We start from the raw sequence: 27488 nt of genomic DNA, 5'->3' as shown, positions 1-27488 counted from the left end.
AGTTGTCTGGTATTCATGAAAGAGCTAAGAGACTTGGCAATTCCTGAAACATCAAAGTAAGCAAGGTTCCTAAGATCCCAGATGTATTTTGCTTGACATGTTTTTTGCTTTTATTTTTTCATGTGGAAATCAATGATTTGGTTCTGTTTATTTTAAAAGGCAGAGTGGTTCTCTCAATTAATTTAAGTTGGGAAAAATTCGTGAGCAGCAAATTTTATTTTGCAAGACATGCTTTCAAATTAAACAGAGAAAAAACCCACCGATCCAAGGAATATACTTACATTATTAACCTCAATTAGTTGATGAACTGCCAATAGCGTTGCTGCATTGACAATTCACAGCAGGCACAGTTACTTCTGATAATTAGAGTAAGGAACTACCAGACTTACTGCAAATGTTAGGGTTCTCATCTGAGTTATCAGCGCAGTCATTCACAAAATCACACAGATTATCCTTTGGGATGCAATACTTATTGGCACATGTGAATTCTTCAGAAGTGCAGGGTCTGTCTGGGATCAGCAAAGGGGAACAACCTTCAAAGGAAATATCATCCACTGCCACATCTCCCACATAACTGACACCACGTTTTGCCCTGAAAATAATCTAACAAAGAGAAATTTCAGTGAAATATTGAGGGGAAAGTATAAAAGCTTGAAACATGCCATGTGTGGTACACAAAACATGATGTATCTATGCTTCCTGCAAGTTGCCCAAGTCTTCTAAATGTTTAGTTCTAGATATTGCTCTCAGTTCTTACTGATGTAAATATAAGCTGCATAAACATGAATCAGTGCTGGTTTATGCCTCAAAGGTTGATGTTGTAGATATTGGAGGAGCCACAATCCTACAATAACAAAGGGCAAAAAAGAAAAATACATTAAGTGTACAGTTAGAAAGCAAGGGGCTGATCCTGTTCCCCTTGAAATCAGTTGCAAACTTCTCAGTGACTTCAATTGTGTTGAAGGTTTTTTATGTTTGTATTCTGAAGAGTGTAAAATCAGATGTTTTAGACAGATCTTTAAATAAACATATGAATAAGAATCAGTCACAACCCAAATGCATGAATGCTTAGGTTTACTATTTATATGGTATGGTGCTATATCTGCAAAAGTGCTGCACAGATATTAATTAACATCACTTGGGACAAAATCCTTCCATGAGTACAGAAGACCCTTCTGGAGTGGAATCAGCACAGTTTTGCTACACAAGGGAAAGACAGGGATAGGACTGGGTAGAATGATCCTCTTCCCCTTCCTTTTTTCCCACCCTTTCGCTCTCCCCACTATTCTGCACAAACCTGATTGGCTGAGGAGTGCAACTCCAAAACGAGGTCATAGGATGAAGTATGGACCACCAGGGAGAGTTTGAGCTAATGACCAGATGGGGGATAAACCCAGGAAGATTTGGAGAGACAACAAAGAAAGAGCAGTGCTTGCAGTGGCAGAAGCACTGAGCGGAGGCAGAGACACCAGAGTGCACGGGTGCGGAGTCTGAACTCGGAGGTGCTTGGAGGAAAGCCTGCTGCTGCTGCTGCTCCTGCTGCACTGATGCTTGCAAAAAGGGGAATCTTATAGACCACAGCCTGGAGCGGACAGGACAGCTGAGACCACAAAGCAAGACCTGTCTGTTTGAGCTCACAGCGCACACCAGCATCAGAGTACTCAGATAGGTTGGACGGACCCAACGGGCTGTGGCGGGGCAGAGGGTTGCACTGACATGGAGCAAAGAGTCTGTGTGTGCCTAGCCAGGTGTAGGAGGGTTTATGTACTGTGTATTAATATGCAGCAGGATTAAAACAAAAGGAAGTATTTCTTCACACAATACACAGTCAACCTGTGGAACTCTTTGCCAGAGGATGTTGTAAAGTCCAGGGTTCAAAAAAAAGAACTAGATAAATTCATGGAGGATAGGTCCATCAATGGCTATTAGCCAGGATGGGCAGGGATGGTGTCCCTAGCCTCTGTTGTCAGAAGCTGGGAATGGAGAACATGGGATGGATCACATGATGATTACCTGTTCTGTTCATTACCCCTGAAGCATCTGGCATTGGCCACTGTTGGAAGACAGGATATGGGGCTGGATGGACAATTGCTCTCACCCAGTATGGCTGTTCTTATGCTTTTATTCTGTATCAAGAGCAAGGGAGTCTGTAAACCCCTGCTAGAATTCCGACCCAAGTCTACTCCTGGCTTTACCTTGGTTAGATAAAACTGTAGTTCTCTTGTTAAGCATGGTGCTTGTTCCAGGGGTTAATACTGACCCTCAAGAAGAGAGTGTTGGTGTTTGTGCAGAGGTGTGTGGCTGGGAGCGGTGACCCCTTACCTAACCCTGATAACTCCCACCTGACAAATGGGCCCAGACCCTTCTGTCCATGTACCTCCCAAACCCTTCTGCCTGTCCCATCTCTTCCCACCTCACAGCTCCTCATCCTACTCTCCACCCCTCTGAGCTCCACATCTAAATCCAACCTTTCCAACCCTGCCCTTCCTTTCTCCCCTCCCTACTGCTCTGTGAAAACCTGATTGGCTGGTGGGGAGGTGCCACTCCAAAACAAGGACACCCTGGGAGGGTTTGAGCCAATGAACAGATGGGGGTATGGGACAAGCCCAGGAAGGTTTGGACAGAGAACAAAGAAAGAGCTAAAGAGCAGCAGTGCTGAGCTGGGGAAGAGAGACAGATGCATAGACTGGAGCTAAAAAGGCACCTGAGACCACACAGCAGAACCCACCAGCTTGAGCTCACAACCCAGGCCAGTATCAGAACGCATGAATATGTTGAACTGACCCAAGGGGGATGGGCGTTGCTGTGGGGCACAAGGGTCGGTGGGTGTAGCACTAGGAGTTGGGGGTGGGAATGTGTTGTATGCTGTATTAGGGCAAGGGAGTCTGTATAACACCTGCCAGAGATCCTATGATGAGTCTACTTCTGGCTTTGTCTGGTTTAGCTAAAATTGTTGTTCAATTGTTAAGTGTGGTGCTTGACACTGACCCCTAGGAGGGAGGGTGTGTGTGTGTTTGTGTGGAGACACAGGGGTGGGACCTAGGACCCTATCCCCAGCCCTGGCAGTGCCCCATCTGACAAAGAATTTGGGGAAGCTGTCACACAAGTGAGGTTCAGGCTAGGAGAAGTTCTGCAGCTACATGGATCCTTCCACCTAAGAAAAGGTATGCAGGGCCTCCACTCAGTAGGCGGGAGTAGCAGCGATGGAGATGTTCCAGGGGCTAGGTTACCTCTCTTCCCTCCCTCATAGATTTCACTAGTGTCCTGCTGAGATACTTGGTCTGGGGACCTGGGAGAGGATTTTGTTCTTAATATTCAGAAGACCAACGTGAACTGAAGAGCTACAAAGTGTGTAGGGTGAAATTGGGAATGATTAAGCTAAAATGAAATCTAGAATTGACTTAATGGGGGACATATGAAATAGAAGCACAAACCTGAAAATCAGAGTGAATTCCTAAGAACACTTCTGCTCTGTTCCACTGAGCACCTTGGTAGCCACTTTGAACCCAAAGGACAGACGTTACATCACCAATTTTACTGAGTACCTGGAAGAGAAATTGTGAATTCCAGGTCACATGAAATCTTTCTCAACTCATTAATATAAATATAGTCATTTCAGTCAAATTTTGCCCTTAAATTAACCCCATCCCACACTTTAAAACAATCAGTGGAAAATAATCATGATTGTGACCTACTAGTATGTAAGCCTGATGCTACAGGTTCTGAGCAGGTCCTGTGTGCATGCTGAGTTCAGTGCTTTTTGTTGCCATTGACTTGAATAGGAGTGGAGAGCACTCAGCCCCAAACAAGAGATGCTCAGCAGCCAATAAGTTCAGGACCCATGAATGCAATAAAGAAAATAATCTTAATGGCAAGAATAATAAAAGGTCTAAGAGTTCATAGGGGAGGACAAGTTTATTTATGGATAAATGGGATGTTTCCTGTGTAGTTGGGACACCAAAACACTCCTAGAACTACAATGGAATAATCTAATAGACGTATTTCAGAGTGGTAGCCATGTTAGTCTGTATCAGCAAAAATAATGAGGAGTCCTTGTGGCACCTTAGAGACTAACAAATTCAGTGGCTTGGCTTATGCCCAAATAAATTAGCTAGTCTCTAAGGTGCCACAAGGACTCCTCGTTATTTTTGCTGATACAGACTAACACGGCTACCACTCTGAAATACGTCTATTAGATTATTCCATTGTAGTTCTAGGAGTGTTTTGGTGTCCCAACTACACAGGGAACATCCCATTTATCCATAAATAAACTTGTCCTCTCAATCCAAAGAACTTGATCTGTTTGGACAATGGCAGGTGCACAAAATATCCTCCTAATGTCTTGCCTCAGTGAATAGTCACTGAATTGGGGAGACACTTCTCCACATGAGCCAACATTCCTAAATGTGCTTCTCTCTGACTTCTTGAGCATCTGAATTGAACTAAGCTGATAATATCAGGTAGATGGAGCATGTCAAGCTGTCTCTCCAGTCAGTACTGACAAAACTACATCACATCCCCTGTTTCCAGAACTGCCTCTCCTCTCAAGGATTTATCATCTTCCCCTCACAGTATAATCCTATTTTTGAGATCTAGGATGACCTAGATGTTTTTCACTTTAATGAAAAACTGGCATTTTTGAAAATTTATGTAGTCCCAGAAGTGTATGTGATGCTGTACAACAGGTAAGCTGTGCCAAATGAATAACAGGGTCCTCGCCCTGAAGAACTTTCAGTCTAGAGACACAAGAGGGAAGAGTGCAATACATTAAAACACAAGACAGACACAGTGGTGCATGGTGAGATGCTTCACAGAACATATGGGGTTTCAGAAGTTTGGGTTTTTTTTAAACAGAGGATGGGGATATTATTTTCCAAGCATAAGGGGTGACAAGAAAGGAAAGCGTCTACAAATATCCTCCATCAATAATGGCTTTCAGATATAGGAAAAAATAATGGAGAAAACAGAAATGTACATTATAATACATCTACATGTTTTCATTGTTATCTAATGTGAGAATAACTATGATCTTCTCAAAAAGCACAATTTGACTTGGATGTTTCTTATTTTTTTCTTACATTTGCATATTTTATGACTGATTAAAATCCAAGCATATCTATTTTATTTTTTTAAAATGTGAGAAATTTCTAATCTTTGAAAAGACTCAATCTTAAGAGATATAGACAGCCCTGGGAAGGAATAGTATGACAGAAGTACTTAATAAATATATACTCAGGTTATACTAGCTCAGAGAGGATGATAGAGCAACAAATTAATATCACAACACCTCAGTGTCAGTTGTTATTATTCTGTGGTTTTATTTGCCTGAATTTTGACAGTGGTTTTAGTGGCATGGTTTAAAATTCACACAACATAACCCATTCATGACTTTTCTCTTTTTCTAACCTTTCCACAAAAGAAAAATATCTCAGTTACAGGTAGAAAAGGCTTAGAAGCCCCATGATTTCCCTTATAATGGCTGAGGACTACAGAACAGAAGACACGAGGCCCACCTCCTTGACAGAGGATTGGGTGGCAGCCCAAGAACGATGGATGGGGAGTTCAAGGAGAAGAAAACTGAGTTTGTTCTTACAGAGTTTCCTTCACATAGTAACACTGTGTGTGTGGAGCGGGGGGAGAGAGGGAGTGCGCATTGGGAAGAAACAGGATTTTCCCCCACCACCAGCAAAAACGTCTGTGGACCTGCCTTGAAACTCTGTTGATCCCCTGAGATCCGTGTGGTTCTTGGGGGATAACTAAGAAGCCAGGGCCAAGGGTCTTATCCTGCACCCACTGATGTCAACTGGAGCGTTGCCAAGGACTTCAATTGGCTTTGGATCAGATTTAATCTTCACAGTGGCCCTGTGCTTCCACAGCTGCAATGCTGCCCACCCCTCTGCATCCTGGCATTCATTCATTGCATAGATGGGAATTCCCCTGCGAAGCGGGTCATACAGAAAAAATAATTCTGCTTCAGGCTGAATTTCCTTTTCTATGGGATCAGTAGAGACTGGCTTATGTTCTCTATGGCATTCCCCGCCCCTCCCTCTCCCCACCCAACACACACACCCACTCACTTTCCCTAGTGCATCCAGCTCTCTCCTCTCTCCGTGCTATGTAGATCGCTGGATGAATGGTGAGGCCTCAGCAGGGTGTGAGGCAAAGCAGGGTGGTGTTGGGAACACTGGGGCATGGCCACTAGGTAACTCGAGGGGATGGAAGACCACGAGTGTCGATGAAGCCCCCTCGCACTAGGCCCCGGTGTCCTTGCCCCCCCCCCCTGCCTGGAGGCACTCGCAGCAGCTCTGCGTGCTAGGCCCAAGTGTCCTTGCCCCCCCCGCCTGAAGGCACACACAGCAGTTATGCAGAGAATCTGCAACAGTATGTTGCAGAGTCAGACTGCCTGAAACTAAGCAAGGCCAAACAGGGGAGATATGGAAGAACAATGCTGAATAAAGCAGCTTTATGTATAGTTTAACAAATGATACAGAGAATCAGGGAACTAGCTGGGAACTGGATTGGCTGGCTATATGGATACTTGGAGCAGCTTGCTATTGGATAAGTATGCTGGGAAAAAGGATGTATAAAAGCCTGTGTAACTTCCTGCTCTGTTGTACAGGATTTGAGATTCAAATCTCCCTGTACCTTTTTGAAGCTTCAAATAAACTTTTCTGCTTCTCCACCCCGTTGTGATTATTGGGTGCAGCACACCGGGTAACGAACCAACTCAAGCTGTTGTTCAGCCTCTCGGCACCGGGTGCTGGCAACAGTGGTACCACGAGCATGTCTGAGCCCCCCTTTTGTGCAGGAGGTGAGAATCCATGCACTGAGGTTCCCCTCCACATGCAATTCTGGGGGATACAGTCTCCCCAAACCCTGTCCTACAAGAAGGGCCTGAGATGCCAAGACTGGATCCAAATATGAATGTCCCCAAAATTTGAGAGGGGTTTGGATCTTTGATTTGAGAGGACTTTGGTTCTGGCTCATCTCAGCTCCACTAACTTAAGGGATCAGGAATGTTAATGCTTCTACTGCTCCCCGTGTGTTCTTCCCTCTGTCTAGGAGAAAAGCAAGATGGAGGATTAGGTAACACAGAATTATGTATATGTGGGTTTGTGTGAATGTTGGATCCTAAACTACATATAGGAAAGTGACAAGGAGAACAAAAAGTGAGGCAGTGGAAAGAGAGGTCATAAGGAAAAGGTAGGCTCCGGGCCTCATTGATTCAGATGTACCTCAGAAATCAAAACAAAACTCGCTAGCATGCATTAATAGTGGCTGTGGGCATAATCCTGCCATATGTTGAAAACTCCTGCCCCATCTAACAAAGTATTTAAATACATACATAACATTAAGAATGTGAATACTACTACTGAGATCAATGTGCCTATTCATATGCTTAAAGTTACACGCTTAAATGATTTGCTAGATCAGGCCTGGAATATTCAGTACTTTGCAGGATGAAGGCCTATTAGGGGGATATATGACCAGTTCTGAATCCTCATTACACTGAGAATGCCTGATTTAAGCTTCCAGCTTGTCTCTCTTATCTGTTTCTTTGTCCTAGTAAGTTACACCTACATCCAGCAGCTAATAACAATAAAGTAGAAAGCTGAGAAAGTTCGGCCATCTTGCTTTGCAGATACAAAATGCAGTTTTTTGGCAATTAAATTATGCAACTGTTTTTATTGTTTCTACTGGATAGATGTGCATATTGTAAGCGGGAGAGTACTTAATTCAGACTTTGACCACAATTTTTTATCTGATACCAGACCTTGGAATACTAGTGAGGAAAGCTTTTTCAATTTATTCCCAAACAAGGCACCGGAAAAGAGCTTTTGATTGGTACCAAAACAGTTAAATGAAAGCTCCAGGATTAGTTAGTTCCAATATTTTTGAATCACAGACAGATGCATAATATATTTTTAAGGCTAGAAGGGACCAATATGAGTCTGACCTTCTACTTAACCCAGACCTTGGAATTTTACCTGGTGATTCCTGTATCCATCCCAATAGTTTGTGGCTGAACTAAAGCAAACCTTTTAGAAAGAGAGCCACTTTTGGTTTAAAGACTGTGGGTGATGGAGAATTTACCACATCCCTTGTTTTTAGTGGTGAGTTATCTTCGCTATTAAAAAAGTCTTATTTTAAGTTTGAACATAGCTGATGTCAACTTTCAGCCATCAAATCTTGTAATACCTTTATTTGCTAGAATAATGAGCCCTCTAGTATCAGGTATATTCTCCCTCTGTAGGTAATTATAGATCATCATCAACTCCCCTTTTAACCTTTCTTTTGAAAAGCTAAATAGGGTGATACATCTCTTACAGTTCCTTACATCTCTCAGAGGCAGGACTGTTTCCAGACCATGAATCATTCAATCTTCTCTTAACTCTGTCCAGTTTTTCAGCATCCTTTTTAAAGTACTTATAGTGTTTGAGTAGTCAGTGGAGTTTTGCCAGTTTACACCAGCTGAGATCTGGCCTTTGTGTATTTTATCCGAAATATTTTTACTATGGATTTTTGAAATGCGGCTGTTGTTCTATTTATAACACCATAAAAATAATTTATACTTGCTGCAATAAAACCTGTCTAGAATTGTTTCCCTGTTTTATTCTCTTAGTTCAGGTGAGTGGGGCCAATGTGCTGTTAAATGAGTTAGGTATTTGTGTAAACTAAACGTAAGTGTTTTCCTTTTTACAGTGGAGTGCAGAATGGGGTACGGGTAAACATTTTTTTTATAGTTAACTGCTAGTAAAATCTCAGTTCGGCTTGTTTCAATCAAATTAAGCAACAATACGAATGAAACCTCCAGGGGAAATCATACCGATGAGACAATTAAAAAAAAACCCAATAAAAGATAGTTTCATATTGTAACCCTTTGGTCACATCCACAGATCTCTGATGTTCAGATATCTACTCAATGTATCTTAGTCACAAAAGAGATTATGCTGTACAAAGCTTTACTTGTACAGAAGCTGCATCTATGTTGTAAAAAGTTACCATTTCAGGAGCTTACTCCAGCTAACACTTCCCTCAGTCACACCATATTGTGGGGAGTGAAGTGTGGATAATTGTTCATTATCATTTATCAGCAGTCTACACTCGATGAAACTAAATGATAGGGCATGACTTTCATACAGTAATTTCAGAAAACTCTAATGTCGTTTCCGTACCTGCAGAGAACCCACTGTTGCACCATTCATATGGTTCCAAAATACCAGTTTGCATTTGGGTCCAGTGATCGAAATGACTGGAGTGACAATTTCAGCAGTATGACCAAATTTTCCATTTGAACTGTCTGCATACAGATACCAGCCTTCTTTAGTCACCCTGTTCAGAGAAGCAGAGTTTATTAAAACAATACATCTATTCATAGTAAAATTCTAGATTTGCAAATGGTAATACTGTTTTGCAATCATCTGAGGATCCACAAGCTCTTTAATTTATTAATATATCAGTAAATCTTACAAAACCCCTGGGAAGACAGGTGTTATTCCCATTTCACAATGAAGTTGAAGCTGAGATTTGGTTACTAAAGTTAGGATCCTAAACAACCTGATTTTCATGATTGATATACGTGACTGAGCCATGAGCACCCAGAAGCTTCCATTGACTTCAGTGGAGGCTGCTGAGTGCTCAGCAATTTTGAGCAATTTTGCATCACTTATTTAGGAGACTAAAGAAGGGTTTAGGATCCAACTTTAGGATCCATTTTTTAAAATCTTGCACAAGGTCCTATAGGTCTTAACTGTGCCTGGCCGGCAATAGATTATCAGTTGACAAAAGCAAATGGGACAAAAGCCCAGTTTTGCCAAAAAAGTGGGGCACAGCCCCCTAGGGGCTCATGGAGGAATGTTCGGCAGGGGGAAGAGGGGGATGGTGTACAGGAACGCCGGGCACCCAGCCTCAGACTGTCAGCCCCAGCACTGGGCAGTGGGGCTCAGGTGAGAGGCTACACCAGGCGGCTCAGACGAGTGCTGCACGGTGTCCCATTTTCACTTTGGGAAATATGGTCATCCTAGAAATAAGGGAGTGGGTTGGGAGGTTGGTTTCTTGCAGAGATGCTTCTGTAAAATAGCTGAGCCAGAAATAGAAGCCTAACATTCAGGCTCTCAGCTCTAACCATTAGATACCAGTTCCTAAAGGATCTTGTCACTTGCACTCAGAATTTGGTGCATTGTTTTGTTGATGAGTTCCAGCAGCTCAAGGGGAATGAATAGATATTACAAATTCTGCACATTTTTCAATAATCCAGTTGAGATTCCTTGAAGCCTTGGACTTGAAACTGCTTCTTTAAAGAACATTTTAAAATAATTAATACAAATCTGTTCATTAGTGCTTTAGCCATAGACTTCCTCTCTCTTGTTCTGAAGGGGGAAAATGATAGTTATGCAATTGGAGTCACTTTGAGAGAAGGTATGCAAGTTTATCACTAGAAAACTGTAATAATACTTTATACAGCACCTTTCATTAGATAATATTAAAGTGTTATAACAAATATTAATTAAGCCCCAGAATGCCTCTAAGGTAGATGAGGGATATACATATGATTGCATATCATTGGCAGGTAAAATGATCCATCTCTGGGGTAGAACATCTGGGGTTGCTGAATAGTGCATGCTATAAGAAGTTAGAAACATAGAAATTATCTTATTAGATCACACCAATGATCACTATAGCCAGTATCTTGCCTCCATTCGTAGATTTTAAGGCGAGGTCCATTATGAGAATCTGGTCTGACCTCTTGCAATAGCACATGCCATAGAACTCACCCAGTAATTCCTCCAACAGGCCTATATCTTGTGCTTGAGTAGAGCATATGTTTTAGAAACTCATCCAAATCCCAATTTTAGAAACTTCAAGTGATAGAAAATCCACCACATCCCACATGCTGTTCTAATGGCTCATTTTCTTTACTGTTAAAAGTTTTGCTGAACAGGAAGGTTTAAAGTCCCAGTAATGAAAAATGATGTAATGAATTGCCCAGAACTTAAGTTTTTCCTAACCCCTGCAATCAATGCCTAACTTATGACTTTAGACATAGAGTTTCCACCCCTCCTACAGTTTCAGCCTATTTATTTTAAGTGCAGAAGAGGAAGTGAAGGCAAATACCGTATCACTGTGAAGCTGTGGAGAACATTTTGGTAGGAAGACACCACCTTCAGTAGCACAATACCCTTACATGCCAACCATAACAGTTCCATGGTTCAGAACTGATAGGGGGAAAAAAGATTACTACCCAGCTATCAGCAGCAATACTTTTCTAAAGTCACTAGGTGTTCCTTGGAGGTTTCCCATACAAGCTCTGGTCTGGCCCTACCTTGTTTAGCTGGTGAAGTTGCTATGATTACTGTATGAGATGGTATTGCTACAACACCATGTATAAAAACCTCTGTAAATAAAGAGGCAAATAATTCCCATTATGTCTTTTTGAGTTAGGGGTAAAACATGAAGTAGTTACAGGTCTCATAAAATGAAGGGTTTATCTGGGCAGTGGTATGTCATTTTGCAGATAATCTCTTATGTTAATTGGGGTAAATGAAATATGTATGATTCATAAGGGAAAAATGAAGAACAAAACAAAAACACAGCAGCATGTTGGCTGGGTCTATCCAGGCACATAGGCACAGGTGAAATCAAATACTTGCATGAGAGAAGCAGTAATGATCTGAGCTAACATGTCCACCATCACACATAAAACATTGCTAACCAGTCCCCAGTCTTTAAATATTCCTGTCTTATAACAGAAGGAAAGTGCATGGAAGTTTATAGGTAGACTGTGATGAAGCAGCACAGCAGAGGTTAAAGAGAGCCTTCAGGCTCAGCAAGCCTTGCCCCGTTATACCTGCAGCCAAACTGGGAGTAAGCACCAGCCAAGGAGTCTCCAGCACCTAAGGTAACTGAGTGAGCGAACCCCAGAGACATTGTGGGGCTCACCGTCACCAACTGATGGCTGCTCCACATGAAGAAGCCTGGGACTGCAGCAAGATGCTGCCCAAAACCCAAGAGGGAACCCTATGGGAAGCAGGCTTCCCAGGAAACTGGACTCGAGGGGCAATGCCCCAAACTGAACAGACTGGTAGGAAGTAGCCCAGGGCAGCAGATTCTGACTCCCTGCTGGGAGGGGCACTTTCCCTCTTCCCCCCCCCCGCCTTTCTGCCCCATTCAGGGGTTGATGTACACAGGGCCCTGGGCTGGGACCTGGTGGAGAGGGAGGAGCTGGGTCCCCTTATTCCTTTTTTAACAGGTGGCTTCGAGGCTAGGCAGCCTAGTGGTTAGAGTTGCTGGCTCTCAGCCCCCTGCTTGGTTGAGGCAAGCAGGGGGCTGGAAGCCAGCAGCTCTAACCACTAGGCTGCCTGGCCCTCCAAGACACCCGTTAAAATGCCTTCTCAAATAAAACTTTGTATAAGCCACCTATCAGTGAAGCTTTTCATGAAACAAAAGCAGAACACACGATTTTAAAAAGTAGGGGCTGGTGTAAATCACATTGCTCCATTGACTTCAAGGAGCTTGAAATCAATGGAGATTTACACTGGCTGATGATCTCACTCCAGTAATTGCAAAGCTATTGTTCCACGATGATGATGTCGATGTTTGCAGGGCAGCTATTTCAGCCATAAGAAATCAGACCAAAGTTTACCCAAGTTTTATCTGAATTAAGGTAAACCAGATGAAAAAGTTAAGAGCAGACCTGGCATTTTTAACAGTTTTCCCCAATAAAGCTGCACACAGGGGAAATGGTAATGTTCTGGAACCTGCATAGTTGCAGATAGCCTCCTGGTTCAAGTGAGTCTAATTGCTGTTCCCATGGCTAGCCTTATTGTGCAAGGCCATTACCTCAGTGACATTCAATCATTCTGAGGTAATTTGGAATTCCTGGTTTTGCTTTGGGTTTCTCCATCAAAATCTTTCCTGGAGAGTCATAAAAGATGTATGAATAAGTTTAAATACCCTTCTTCATAACAGGAATACCCTCTTCTCAACCATACCTCAAAAACTTTTGAGAAGTAGAAATTTGGCTGCTTATTGGAATGCGCTCCTTCCATAGCCCAGAACTAGCGCAGGTGTGTCTAAAATCACCTCCGGTGGTTTGAACCACACCTAAAAGACGGGAATTCATTGGTGCAGCTCTTGCAAAGTTGGGCTTTCACCAGAAATGCTTTTCTATTACCTGCGGGTAATAACGTAGAATGAAGCAGCAACTTTCCTCACAAAACTGAGAAGCTAGCGGTGGATACTGTGCTCCCCTTGAAGTTTTTTTTACACTGGTTGCTGTTGCAACTTGCATAAAGCTTGTAGGAGCACATGTTGCAGGACAGAAGAATTTGGAAGAGGCACCAGGAAATCAGTCTTTGGGCCCATGGCTTCAATGCTAGCTGCATTTGCTGCACCTTTATAAAAAGTTCTCTCGATCAAGAGCCAGTTTAGTTTTAGAAACATCGCATACTTTCATGTTATTACCGAGCACACGGTGCATGAAGCAGCTGCCTTTACAGTGAAAGATTTAAAGCTACATAAGACAAAGCCCCGAATATTGGGATACTCCCTATAAAATGGGACATCTGGTCACCCTACTCCTCGAGCCTCATCCTCTTCGGCTTTTTCACTCAGATATTACCAACTCACTGTCTAGGAGATCTGCTATTGCACCTTTGGTCAGCTGTCAATCTTACTTTTGGTGTGTCAGCTTCTCAGTCATGCAATTTACTGACATCTCCCTTAACTCATCCCTTTTCTTTTCTAAAACACATCTGAAAATGTTTTTGGTTTTAGTCTCTGCATAGCACCACTCTCAAATACACACTTGTTAATAACACCTCAGTGAGGCCAATCATGCAGCAGAGCACTGTTTGACATTAATAAAGGTGGCAGAATTGGGTGTTCAATATAGTGCTACACGAGTGCTAAAATTCACTACAATGCACACAGACTCCTTCAGTGGTTGGGGGCCTAGTGGCCACTAGATCCCTGGCTCATCTGGAAAATTATCCATTGGAAAGCTTGTCTCAACATTGGCAGCTACAGCAGGCATCATTATATTGTGGACATTTACTCTTTGAAAGCAATTAATTTTACTGTGCTAGTGTAAGAGTTCCCTAGACACAGGAATTCCTGTAACACTTCAGTAACACTAATTAATTTCAAACGACAAAATTGCCAACATTTTAATGGAGTTCACTGGATGCACAGACCTCAGCATGAGCAGCTGGACTCCACTTCTGAAGTATGAGTTTGTTGCAAACACTGGCTTCCCAACACCCTTTTATATACAGGAGGTCAGCTAAATACGGGAATGCCTAAAAAAACTCTGGTAGGCATCCTCCTCAAAACCCTCAGGTTAGCCCCAAGCACCTTGATGTGATCATGGATGAGCAGGATTCTGGCATGTTTTGAGGGCTGGAGAGGGAGAGGGAGATGGAGGGACAGAGCGAGAGACAGTGTGTAAGGCAGAGAGGGAGTGTTTAAATTGTTTTGCAGGCCCTCCCAAAATCCCTAACCCAGTGTTGCCAATTCAGGTTGTAAAACTTTAATCCTTTGCTTCATAATAGAAATTGTCTTGAGCTGCAGAGTTTGGAAGTGGCTGCAAAAAAGAAAAAACCTACCCAACTCCTGAGGGATATTTGGAATCAAGTTTTGGCTCAGTATAGTGATAGTGTCTAGGCTCAAAATTGAAATCAAAATCTGACCTCTACCAGCCATTGGAAATGTTCACAGATGGAGTTTTTAGTTCAGGCTTATCTCTACTTTGCAACTACCACAAATTCACAGAGAATCTCTAAAATAGATTGGTGCTCAGATGCATCAGTGGTTTACAAACATACGCATTAATACTTCACCTTTTGTGGTCTCAGTAAGTAGGAACCCTCACTTTGCAAGCTCATTGACCAAATGGCTAAGAGGGAGCTAAGCCCCTCCTCTTTCTTCTCATTACAGTGATGCTTATAAGAGAGGATTCATGTTATGTCATTTCTTTCATGTACTTTGTCACCAGAGTACAGTATCAGTATTTTAATGCCTCATATATTCCATGAAAGATGGTTGTAAACTGTGCTACATTGACCTTTCCATCATTCTACAGTTTGATTCTCCATTGAGCATCATTATTCTTTGTTTACAGTGCCAGTAGCCTGCTCTGAAGAGGCTGGTCAAAATTCTAACTATTTAAATATTTTTAAGTCTATGATATATGTCTTTACAAGGTTTATAACCTTCCACATATTATTCTGACCTTCTGCATTTCTGACAAAAACTGTAACAAAAATACAAAATGTCAGGAAACTGCTATTGTGGCAATGCTTGTAGGGAGGCAGGAAGTGGAATACATTTTACTTACATTTCTTACTGTGTAAACTTCAGAGCCAGTTTCTGGTACTGCATAGTTCAGCCATATAGAGATGGCATTACATGCTACAAAAGCAGTGCAGACATGCACCCATACTAACATTCCTTTGCCAGCTTAAAAGGATAAGAGACAGAGTAGGAAATTCTTTTGAGAGAGTTCAAAAAATGTTCCCATTCCACACTGGGTCAAAACCAAGACCTTTCAAAAATTTCTGGAGACACTTGCCCCAGAGATTAGGGCATTCATATAGGATATGAAATGAGGCTCAGGAAGGATTTGAAGATGGGTCTCCTAATATCACAGGGGAGAACTCTAACCACGTGGCCAGTGGCTATTCTAGTCCCTATTACTCTCAAAATTCCATCCCAGACCTGAAAAAGTTTTACTGAAACTGATACAGTCCCACAGAGATTTGGTTTCTTCCTACTGGCATTTTCCCATGAAAAAACATTTTGTTGAAAAATTCCCAACCAGATCTAATTTGGAAGAGCTTTCAAACCAAGAAGAAAAGGGGCCTTTATGGCACAGGACCTATATGACGACAAATTAATCACCCATATTCTGGCCAACGTCTGCTCTATACAAGTCAATCCATGCACATTATTACTGTAAAAAGGTCAAAAGCGAATACGGGGAGCATAGTTTGTGGACAGTTGCCATAGTTGCGTGAGGAGGCATATGTTCCTGAAGCACAGGCACTGTCCAACAACTCATCTCTTTGGCTCATATCATGGAGGGATGGCTTGTCAGTGCTATTTAGGAGGCAAGAATCAGGGTTGGAGAACTTCCACCCTGTGTTTGTTCCTCTTAGGTGTCCTAGAGTGTATCTGTGCACATTCGGCACCCATCACTTGGACCTAAAATAGTAATCTCCTGATCTCAAGTGTATCCTGGTCTAGATTAGCATAAAGAGAGAACAGACTCTTTAAGGCCCTGTTGTGACAAGTGGGCCTACAAATTTAGCCAAATCGTGAGCTCAACCATAAAAAAAAATGGCAATTTTCATGAGACGCTACAATAATCTGTAAGTAGCAAATATTGATGGGAAAAGGTACAAATGTGAGATACCAATTTTGGCTCATTAACTTCCGACTCCACATCATAATTTTAACACAGCCCTTGAATCATATTAACTTGGCCTTTTTGTTTAGACTAATTAAATTGTATGTCAGAGATTAGGCCTAACTGGTGGACAAACTAATGAGGGGATGGGCTATTCCACCCATCACTCCCTTTTTGGGTCCTTAAAAAGAAAGATTTTTGTGGGGAAAGCACAAAAGAACAAAAAGAAGGACAGACAGAAGCTACTGGAGTGAGATTTACTAACATGGCAGCCACCCCCACCATTTCCTGGGACCCCAGGCCTTCTTCATCCTGATGCTGAGAGGTGTCCTGACCAGAATGGACCAGAGAGAGAAGGATGCAGGTGACATTGCCACCCCTACCAGCTCCAGCTCAATCTTAAACACCACCTGGGATGACAGTTATTACCATCTTTAATATCATCTGAGACACTGTTAAACAAGGGGCTTGTCCTTCTAAGGGCCTGGCTACACTTGCGATTTGAGCACATTAAAGCAGCCCTGGGCACCCTAACTCACAACACATCCACACTGGCAAAGCACATAGACCGCCCGGACTCTGTGGCTGGAGCACTCCTGGTAATCCACCTCAACGAGAGACATAACGCTTGCTGTTTGCTCAGCCAGGTGTGGAGTGCTCTCAGAGAATCTTTCCAGGTGACCATGCCTCCACACGCCAGGCAATCCCCAGTATGGAGCAATGGCGAGGTGCTGGACCTCATCAGTGTTTGCTGGGAGGAAGCTGTCCAGTCGCAGCTGTGCCCCAGCCATAGGAATTACAATAACTTTGGGCAGATATCAAGGGACATGATGGAAAGGGGCCATGACTGGGATGCACTGCAGTGCAGAGTTAAAGTGAAGGAGCTGTGGAATGCCTACCACAAAGCCCAGGAGGCAAACTGCCGCTCCGGTGCTGCCCCTGTGACCTGCCATTTCTACAAAGAGCTGGAGGCAATACTTGGGGGCAACCCCACCTCCACTCCGAGTACCACCATGGACACTTCAGAGCCCAGTTCAACAAGGCAGGAGGAAGAGGAGGAGGAAAGTGGGAGCGAGGGTGTTGAGGAGGAGGGAGACATCCTGGCATCCCTAGAGGCATTCAGCCAGGAGCTTTTCTCAAGCCAGGAAGAAGGTAGCCAGTTGCAGCGGCCGGTGCTTGGGGAAGGACAAACACCAGAGGAGGTGCCCGGTAAGTGGCTTTTATTTTGGAAAGGAAGTTATTCAGTGTGGGCTCTTGGGAGGAGGAGGGTTAGGGCTGCATTCATGCCTAGATGTGGAATAGAGCATTGATGTGCTCTCTCACATTGCAGTACTCGGCCTCAGCAATCTCTTCAAAGGTCTCATGCAGAAGCTGGGCAATGCGCTTGCGCAGGTTCCTTGGGAGAGCTACGGTGCTCCTTGTCCCTGTCAGGCTAACATGTCCATGCCACTGTGCTGTGAGGGGCGGTAGGACCATTGCTGCACACAGGCAAGCTGCATATGGGCCAGGGCGGAAGCCGCATTGTAGTAGAAGACCCTCCCTTGCTTCCCAGGTCACCCTCAGCAGCGAGATATCTTCCAGAATGAACTCCTGTGGAAAATGTGGAGACAGTGTTCAGTATAGGGGCCCCCTGCAGCTGTTAGCTCTCCCCAAGGCACAGAAACCCAGAGGACAGTATGGCCGTGAAACAATCAGTCCCCCTTGCCCCATGCTTACTCACCATTTTGGGACTCCTGTGGATTATGTGCACTCGCTTTGGGATGGGAAAATTCTGCTATTGTGTAGACTGTGCTTGTCTTTAAGTATGGGTCAATCATTGCTCTGTCTGGTGTGAACAATGCTGCCTCTGTTAAATGTTGCATTTCGCCTTTACAGATGCAACCTTGAGATCTCAGCCATCCGTGTTATCACCGGCTGAAAGACTCCAAAGAATTAGGAAGAGGCCACGTAGAAGCAAAGAGGACATGCTGAATGAAGTAATGAAGCAGCCCTTTAATGAAAATCAAAAAGCGCAGGAGTGGCAGGAGACTGAAAGGAGGGTCCACCAGCAGAATGCGGAACACCGGCACCAAAGCACAGAGCAGCTGCTAAGCATTATGGAGAGCCAAGCAGACTCAATACAGGCGCTCATAGCCATGCAGGCGGAGCACTACTGTGCCCACCTCCCCCTGCAGCCTTTGTCCCAAAACTCTTTCCCTTGTGCCCTCATCTCACCTCCAACACATTTTCCCCCACATCCGGGTTCTTATCACCCCAGCTGCGTCCAATACCTGTAGCTTCACCACCCAGCCCTGCAAACTACGATCCTTACCCACTACACTCAATCCCCATCACCATGCATTTTAGCCAGCCTGAAGTGCAGCACTCATTGTACAGCACTCCAGACAGGAAGGCAGAGTATGAGAACAGGACATAGGCAAGTCTGTGATTTAACCATTCCTCACTCCACCCCTTGCCTTTTCTGTTTCCCAAGCAGTTGTGTTTCTTTTCAATAAATTAATTTTCTTTTAAATAAATAGATTTTTTGGCTTTGAAAACATTCTTTATTATTGCATTAAGTAAAAGATACCTTAGCCCAGGAAAGCAACAGGCACTGCAAGTCACTGTAGCAAACACAGATTCCTACTAACATTGGAACCACTGTTCTTCACTCCCGTGCATGGCACCAAACATTACTGGTGGCTTTCAGCCTCAAATTTTTCCTTTAAGGCATCCCTAATCCTTGCAGCCCCTTGCTAGGCCCTTTAATAGCCCTGCTCTCTGGCTGTTCAAATTCAGCCTCCAGGTGTTGAACCTCTGAGTTCCATGCTCAAGTGAATCTTTCACCCTTCCCTTCACAAATGTTATGGAGGGTACAGCACATGGATATTACCACAGGGATGTTGTCATCGGCCAGGTCCAGCTTCCCATACAGACAGCGCCAGCGGCCCTTTAAACAGCCAAAAGCACACTCCACAGTCATTCTGCACCGACTCAGCCTGTTGTTCAACCGCTCCTTACTGCTATCAAGGCTCTCTGTGTAGGGTTTCATAAGCCATGGCATTAAAGGCTAAGTGGGGTCTCCAAGGATCACAATAGATATTTTGACTTCCCCTACAGTGATCTGGGAAGAAAGTCCTGGCTTGCAGCTTCCTAAGAAGGCCTGTGTTCCAAAAGATGCGTGCGTCATGCACTTTTCTGGGCCAGCCTGCGTTAATGTCAATGAAATGCTCACGGTGATCCACAAGCACCTGGAGAACCATAGAGAACACCCCTTCTGATTAACATAGTCGGAGGTGGGCCTGTGCCAGAATTTGAATATGCGTCCCATCTATTGCCCCTCCACAGTTAGGGAAACCCAACTGTGCAAAGCCAGCCACAATGTCATGAATGTTACCCATAGTTATGGTTCTTCTGAGCAGGATGATTAATGGCCCTGCAAACTTGCATCAACATGATTCCAACAGTCGACTTTCCCATTCCAAGCTGGTTAGTGACCGATTGGTAGCTATCTGGGGTTGCCAGCTTCCAGATTGCAATAGCCACCTGCTTCTCCAACAGCATGGCAGTGCTCAATCTCATGTCCTTGTGCCGCAGGGTGGGGGCGAGCTCCTCACACAGTCCCATGAAATTGGCTTGTCTCACCTGAAAGTGCTGCAGCCACTGCTCGTCATCCCAGACTTGCATGACAATGTGATCCCACCACTCAGAGCTTGTTTCCCAAGCCCAAAAGTGGCGTTTCATGGTGGTGAGCATGTCCGTGAATGCCACAAGCAATCTTGTGTCATATGCGTTACGCGATTCGACATCATCGTCGGACACCTCACAGTCAGTTTGTAGCTTATGGAGTAACCTGACTGCCAAACAGGACATGCTGGTGAGACTTATCAGCATATTCCTCAGCACTTTGGGCTCCATTCCCCCAGACTGAAAGGGAAGACAGAGCGCGCAGTTCAAAAAACGTTGAAAGATGACACCAGATGTGGACGGAAGCACAGGGATTGCTGGGATGCGAACCGATGGACCACGGGGCATTGAGACAGGACCCAGAATGCCCTGCAACCCCCCACTCCCTGTCCCCTTCCCACAAGCCACAGTGCCAGAATGGGAAGAGGTGCTCTATGGGATAGCTGCCCATAATGCACTGCTCCCAATGCCGCTATAAGTGCCGCAAATGTGGCCACGCCAGTGCGCTTGCAGCTGAGGAGTGTGGACAGACTGCAGCGCTTTCCCTACTGCACTCTCCGAGGGCTGGTTTAACTCACAGCCCTCTACATCTACAAGTGTAGCCATGCCCTAACACTGGACTTTTACAAGAGCAACAGCAGCAGCCCATCTCAACCAATTTCTTTTTTCCCCCCAAAAGAACAGTTATTACCATCATTAATACGATCTAAGAGACTGTCAAACAACAGGGAGGTTTCCTTTTAAAAACCCACTGCAGCTAAAGGGAAAGGGAAAAAGGGATGTTGTTAAAATGAACACCTGATTTCATACTTTACATTTGAAATGGTTTAACTATTTTAATGGTGTATTAGTCGTGGTGCTAAGTAAACTGAGGTATCTTTATACCAAGCCCTGCACTTTGTTTAATGTTGGACAGTGACTGGGTCATGTTAACACCTTTAGTTCATATATTGCATCTAAATTAATGCAACAGCCCCCAATCTATGCAGCTGCTTGCACAACACCCCGATGACTTCAAAAAGACTTTTATGTGGATGAAGGGTCCACTTGTGTGGAACTTACTGCAGGAACAGGGCCTAAATATGCAGTATTAAAGCAAATCATGTTCAGTAAAATGTATCATTTTCAATTATGTTAAAAGGGATTATCAACTCCAGATAATCTCATCCCTCTACTACATGTCTGGGTTGCTTTTCTATACTCCTGACTCATACTTATCTTTTGCTCAAATTAACAGTGGCCACTGAGTCAGAGGAAGAGGATTTTCCACCTCCCCCACTCAAAAAGCTCATTACTTTTCAATTATTAAAATATTTCCAGCAGCTGGTAACTCAAATCTACATTTTTTGATTAACTACTGAGCACTGCTGAAAGATTATAATACTGCAGGCTTTCCTCTGTTGATATCTTAGACTCTTTGTTTTCTATTTGAAAACTTCTCAGTTAATTAAAAAAGGAATTGAAAGTAAACCGTGGTCAGGAATGTGGATCTTCACCTTGGAGGTTATGTGCTAAAGTGTAATTTAAACAGCAATAATTACCCAAAAGAGTAAATAATCCCAACATGGTTTTGGAAAAATGTTCCTGCCTCATCACCTCCCTCAAATGTTTAACATTCATGCATAATAAACTGGAAATTTAAAAAGCAATATCATTTTCAGGCCATTGCTAAGTAGAGGTAAATTTGCTGGAAGGTAGATATCCAAAAGGATGTGATAAAGCTATACCTATTAAAGGCATACAAAAGTATGAGTTGGATGCCCAATCTTCCTGCAGTTGTACTGACAGAAATTTATTGTTACTGCTTCAGGGAGGTGATAAAACTGGCTCTTTTCACATTTTATTTTGAGATTTGGTTTGTTTACCTTGCATTTGGTTTAAGTTTAATAGTTCCTTTATTTCCCTTCTCTCCCATAAACATATCTGAAAATTGGATTAGGTCCAGGGATAGTAGGCCACAGAGTTAGGGATAAAATTTTCAAATGTGAGTGTTTAAATTTTGGCACCTAAATTCATATTAATTCACTGCCCTCTCCCCACAAGGACAGTCCCAGGGAACAAGGGCCATCCTGCAAGCCCCTATGTGATTCCTTTCCCAGAAAGTGGAAACTCCCAACTACTTACTTCTCCCCTGGGTCCCATCTGCCTATTTTCTGCAGTCCCTTCTTTGTAGGGACCACCCAGCCTGGTTCTCCCGAGCTGGGTCTAATCCTTAATTACCTGTCTTCTTTCCAGGTGCCATGGAACAGGTTAAACAATCTGGCCAGAATACAATGTATAGTTTGCTCCAATGGTACACTATTTTCTACCTTTTAAAGCCAAGCTCTGCTCAGCTTCCTCATATGAGTAGTCCCAATGACAAGGTGAGGCAATTGATTAACATAAGGAAAGCCATCATGTGCCAGCAATGCCCCTCTGCCATGTACATTGGTCAAACTGGACAGTCTCTACGTAAAAGAATAAATGGACACAAATCAGATATCAAGAATTATAACATTCATAAACCAGCCGGAGAACACTTCAATCTCTCTGGTCACACGATTAAAGACATGAAAGTTGCAATATTACAACAAAAAAACTTCAAATCCAGACTACAGCGAGAAACTGTTGAATTGGAATTCATTTGCAAATTGGATACAATTAACTTAGGCTTGAATAGAGACTGGGAGTGGCTAAGTCATTATGCAAGGTAACCTATTTCCTCTTGTTTTTTCCTACCCTCCACCCCCCCTCAGACGCTCTTGTTAAACCCTGGATTTGTGCTGCAAATGGCCCACCTTGATTATCACGCACATTGTAAGGAGAGTGGTCACTTTAGATAAGCTATTACCAGCAGGAGAGTGGGGTATGGGGAGGTATTTTTTCATGCTTTGTGTGTATAAAAAGATCTTCTACACTTTCCACAGTATGCATCCGATGAAGTGAGCTGTAGCTCACGAAAGCTTATGCTCAAATAAATTGGTTAGTCTCTAAGGTGCCACAAGTACTCCTTTTCTTTTTGCGAATACAGACTAACACGGCTGTTACTCTGAAACCTGTCATTATGCAAGGCACTGCATTTAGCCGTATGGAGTGGAAGTCTATCAATTGCATGAAAAAAACTTGTACAGATACAGACAGACATGATCTTCCTTTCCAAATGCAAACAGATGGACATCGTACCAAAAGGACTGAAGGTAAAAAATCCATTACAATCTACATACCACACAGACTATGCTGACACCTTGTGCCACACGCTCTCAGAGAAACTGCGGAACCACCTGATCAACATCCTCTACAGCAAACAGGGAAAGATAAAGAATGAGCTCTCAAAAATGGATACTCTCATAAAAAAACAACCTTCCACACAAACTTCCTCGTGGCTGGACTTTACTAAAACTAGACAAGCCATTTACAACACACACTTTGCTTCTCTACAAAAGAAAAAGGACACTAAACTTTCTAAACTACTACATGCCACAAGGGGCCACAGCAATGGTTCCCTCAACCCACCCAGCAATATTGTTAACCTATCCAACTATACTCTCAGCCCAGCAGAAGCAGCTGTCCTATCTCAGGGCCTCTCCTTCTGCCCCTCCACCCCCACGAACATGATACAGTTCTGTGGTGACCCAGAATCCTATTTTCGACGTCTCCGACTCAAGGAATACTTCCAACATACCTCTGAACAACATACTAATCCACAGAGACCTCCCTACCAACACTACAAAAAGAAGGATTCTAGGTGGACTCCTCCTGAAGGTCGAAACAGCAGACTGGACTTCTACATAGAGTGTTTCCGCCGACGTGCACGGGCTGAAATTGTGGAAAAGCAGCATCACTTGCCCCACAACCTTAGCCGTGCAGAACACAATGCCATCCACAGCCTCAGAAACAACTCTGACATCATAATCAAAAAGGCTGACAAAGGAGGTGCTGTTTGTCGGAATATGAATAAGAGGCTGCTCGGCAGCTCTCCAACACCACTTTCCACAAGCCATTACCCTCTGATCCCACTGAGAGTTACCAAAAGAAACTACAGCATTTGCTCAAGAAACTCCCTGAGAAAGCACAAGATCAAATCCGCACAGACACACCCCTGGAACCCCAATCTGGGATATTGTATCTACTACCCAAGATCCATAAACCTGGAAATCCTGGGCGCCCCATCATCTCAGGCAAATGGCACCCTGACAGCAGGATTGTCTGGCTATGTAGACTTCCTCCTCAGGCCCTACGCTACCAGCACTCCCAGCTACCTTCGAGACACCACTGACTTCCTGAGGAAACTACAATCCATCGGTGATCTTCCTGATAACACCATCCTGGCCACTATGGATGTAGAAGCCCTCTACACCAACATTCCACACAAAGATGGACTACAAGCCGTCAAGAACACTATCCCCGATAATGTCACGGCTAACCTGGTGGCTGAACTTTGTGACTTTGTCCTTACCCATACCTATTTTACATTTGGGGACAATGTATACCTTCAGATCAGCGGCACTGCTATGGGTACCCGCATGGCCCCACAGTATGCCAACATTTTTATGGCTGACTTAGAACAATGCTTCCTCAGCTCTCGTCCCCTAACGCCCCTACTCTATTTGCGCTATATTGATGACATCTTCATCATCTGGACCCATGGAAAAGAAGCCCTTGAGGAATTCCACCATGATTTCAACAATTTCCATCCCACCATCAACCTCAGCCTGGTCCAGGCCATACAAGAGATCCACTTCCTGGACACTACAGTGCTAATAAACTATGGTCACATAAACACCACCCTATATCGGAAACCTACTGACCGCTATTCCTACCTACATGCCTCCAGCTTTCACCCTGACCACACCACACGATCCATCGTCTACAGCCAAGCTCTGCGATACAACCGCATTTGCTCCAACACCTCAGACAGAGACAAACACCTACAAGATCTCTGTCAAGCATTCTTACAACTACAATACCCACCTGCGGAAGTGAAGAAACAGATTGATAGAGCCAGAAGAGTTCATAGAATCATAGAATATCAGGGTTGGAAGGGACCTCAGGAGGTCATCTAGTCCAACCCCCTGCTCAAAGCAGGACCAATCCCCAATTAAATCATCCCAGCCAGGGCTTTGTCAAGCCTGACCTTAAAAACTTCTAAGGAGATTCCACCACCTCCCTAGGTAACACATTCCAGTGTTTCACCACCCTCCTAGTGAAAAGGTTTTTCCTAATATCCAACCTAAACCTCCCCCACTGCAACTTGAGACCATTACTCCTTGTCCTGTCCTCTTCTACCACTGAGAATAGTCTAGAACCATCCTCTCTGGAACCCCCTCTCAGGGAGTGAAAGCAGCTATCAAATCCCCCCTCATTCTTCTCTTCTGCAGACTAAACAATCCCAGTTCCCTTAGCCTCTCCTCATAAGTCATGTGTTCCAGACCCCTAATCGTTTTTGTTTCCCTTCGCTGGACTCTCTCCAATTTATCCACATCCTTCTTGTAGTGTGGGGCCCAAAACTGGACACAGTACTCCAGATGAGGCCTCACCAATGTCGAATAGAGGGGGACGATCACGTCCCTTGATCTGCTCGCTATGCCCCTACTTATACATCCCAAAATGCCAATGGCCTTCCTGGCAACAAGGGCACACTGCTGACTCATATCCAGCTTCTCATCCACTGTTCCCAGAAGTCACCTACTACAGGACAGGCCTAACAAAGAAAATAACAGAACGCCACTAGCCGTCACCTTCAGCCCCCAACTAAAACCCCTCCAACGCATTATTAAGGATCTACAACCTATCCTGAAGGATGACCCAACACTCTCACAAATCTTGGGAGACAGGCCAGTCCTTGCCTACAGACAGCCCCCCAACCTGAAGCAAATGCTCACCAGCAACCACATACCACACAACAGAACCACTAACCCAGAAACCTATCCTTGCAACAAAGCCCGTTGCCAACTGTGCCCACATATCTATTCAGGGGACACCATCACAGGGCCTAATAACATCAGCCACACTATCAGAGGCTCGTTCACTTGCACATCCACCAATGTGATATATGCCATCATGTGCCAGCAATGCCCCTCTGCAATGTACATTGGTCAAACTGGACAGTCTCTACATAAAAGAATAAATGGACACAAATCAGATATCAAGAATTATAACATTCATAAACCAGTCGGAGAACACTTCAATCTCTCTGGTCACACGATTACAGACATGAAAGTTGCGATATTACAATAAAAAAACTTCAAATCCAGACTCCAGCGAGAAACTGTTGAATTGGAATTCATTTGCAAATTGGATACAATTAACTTAGGCTTGAATAGAGACTGGGAGTGGCTAAGTCATTATGCAAGGTAACCTATTTCCCCTTGTTTTTTCCTACCCTCCCTCCCCAGACGTTCTTGTTAAACCCTGGATTTGTGCTGGAAATGGCCCACCTTGATTATCATGCACATTGTAAGGAGAGTGGTCACTTTAGATAAGCTATTACCAGCAGGAGAGTGGGTTTGTGTGTGGGGGGGAGTGGGGGTTGAGTCTAGATACTTGAATCAAATAAGAAAAAAATCAGATGCCCTCAAAATTACTTGATACATTTAGATAAACATCCTGTGTGAAGGATTTTTTGGTCCTTTGTGTACATCAGTTAGGAGTGTGTTGTTCAAATTTGTCTTTAAAAACATATTGCTTCTGGAAGACACAGGAAAAACACCATTGTCCATTTCACTTAAGTGAAATGAATTTATGTGATTGCTATGTATGGTTTTGTTCTTTTTCCATATATATTTATGTTGGCCTTGGCACACAGAAAATAACGAGAGAATGAAAGGCTGATTCTGACAAGTCACAGTGATGATACAACAAAGATAAGACCCACACTTCACTGTCCAAGATAGCCTCTTTGTTGTAAATATTGTGTGATTCACCTGATATTCAAACTTCAATTTTTGGTTCTTCTTCTCATAGCATGGGGGAAGGGAGAGAAACAGTATCCACAAGATTTTAGAGTACAGGAGATTTATTTTTAGAGCACCTTGAAAACCAAGTTTATTAATTAGTCCACCCTATCTCCTAACAATAGTATCAGGCATTTGACAGAAAGTGTTACAGTTTGTGAATCATTAACTATCAGAGTAAATAAAACTAGTAAACCAGTCATATGAGCTTTGTGTTCTTTCTGTATGCGAATGACTATAACTTAGAGCTGAACTATGATAATTCATTATATGTTAGTAGCAAAATAAATATTTTCAATGGACTTCTCCAAAATTAAGCTATTTGGGGGGAGTATAGAGAGAAAACTGTTAGATTTCACAAAAAGAAAAGGAATACTTGTGGCACCTTAGAGACTAACCAATTTATTTGAGCATAAGCTTTCATGATGAAGTGAGCTGTAGCTCACGAAAGCTTATGCTCAAATAAATTGGTTAGTCTCTAA

At 43.5% G+C, this 27488-nt stretch overlaps 1 protein-coding gene across 1 annotated transcript in view; it reads right to left on the bottom strand.

The window, feature by feature from the left end:
- The window catches only part of MALRD1 (MAM and LDL receptor class A domain containing 1), a gene marked incomplete at both ends in the record, with an annotated part of 444317 nt that overhangs the window by 246186 nt on the left and 170643 nt on the right, over positions 1-27488 (bottom strand). The window contains 3 exons of the mRNA XM_084621129.1: positions 390-603; positions 3435-3545; positions 9177-9333. Coding sequence (XP_084477255.1) covers positions 390-603; positions 3435-3545; positions 9177-9333 — 482 coding nt within the window. The remainder of the gene's footprint in view (positions 1-389; positions 604-3434; positions 3546-9176; positions 9334-27488) is intronic.

This window comes from Lepidochelys olivacea (assembly GCF_965140295.1).
Source record: "Lepidochelys olivacea isolate rLepOli2 genome assembly, chromosome: 2".
NCBI classification, from domain to species: Eukaryota; Metazoa; Chordata; order Testudines; family Cheloniidae; genus Lepidochelys; species Lepidochelys olivacea.
Note: the sequence above shows the minus strand (reverse complement) of the source record. Positions and strands in the feature narration are given on the sequence as shown.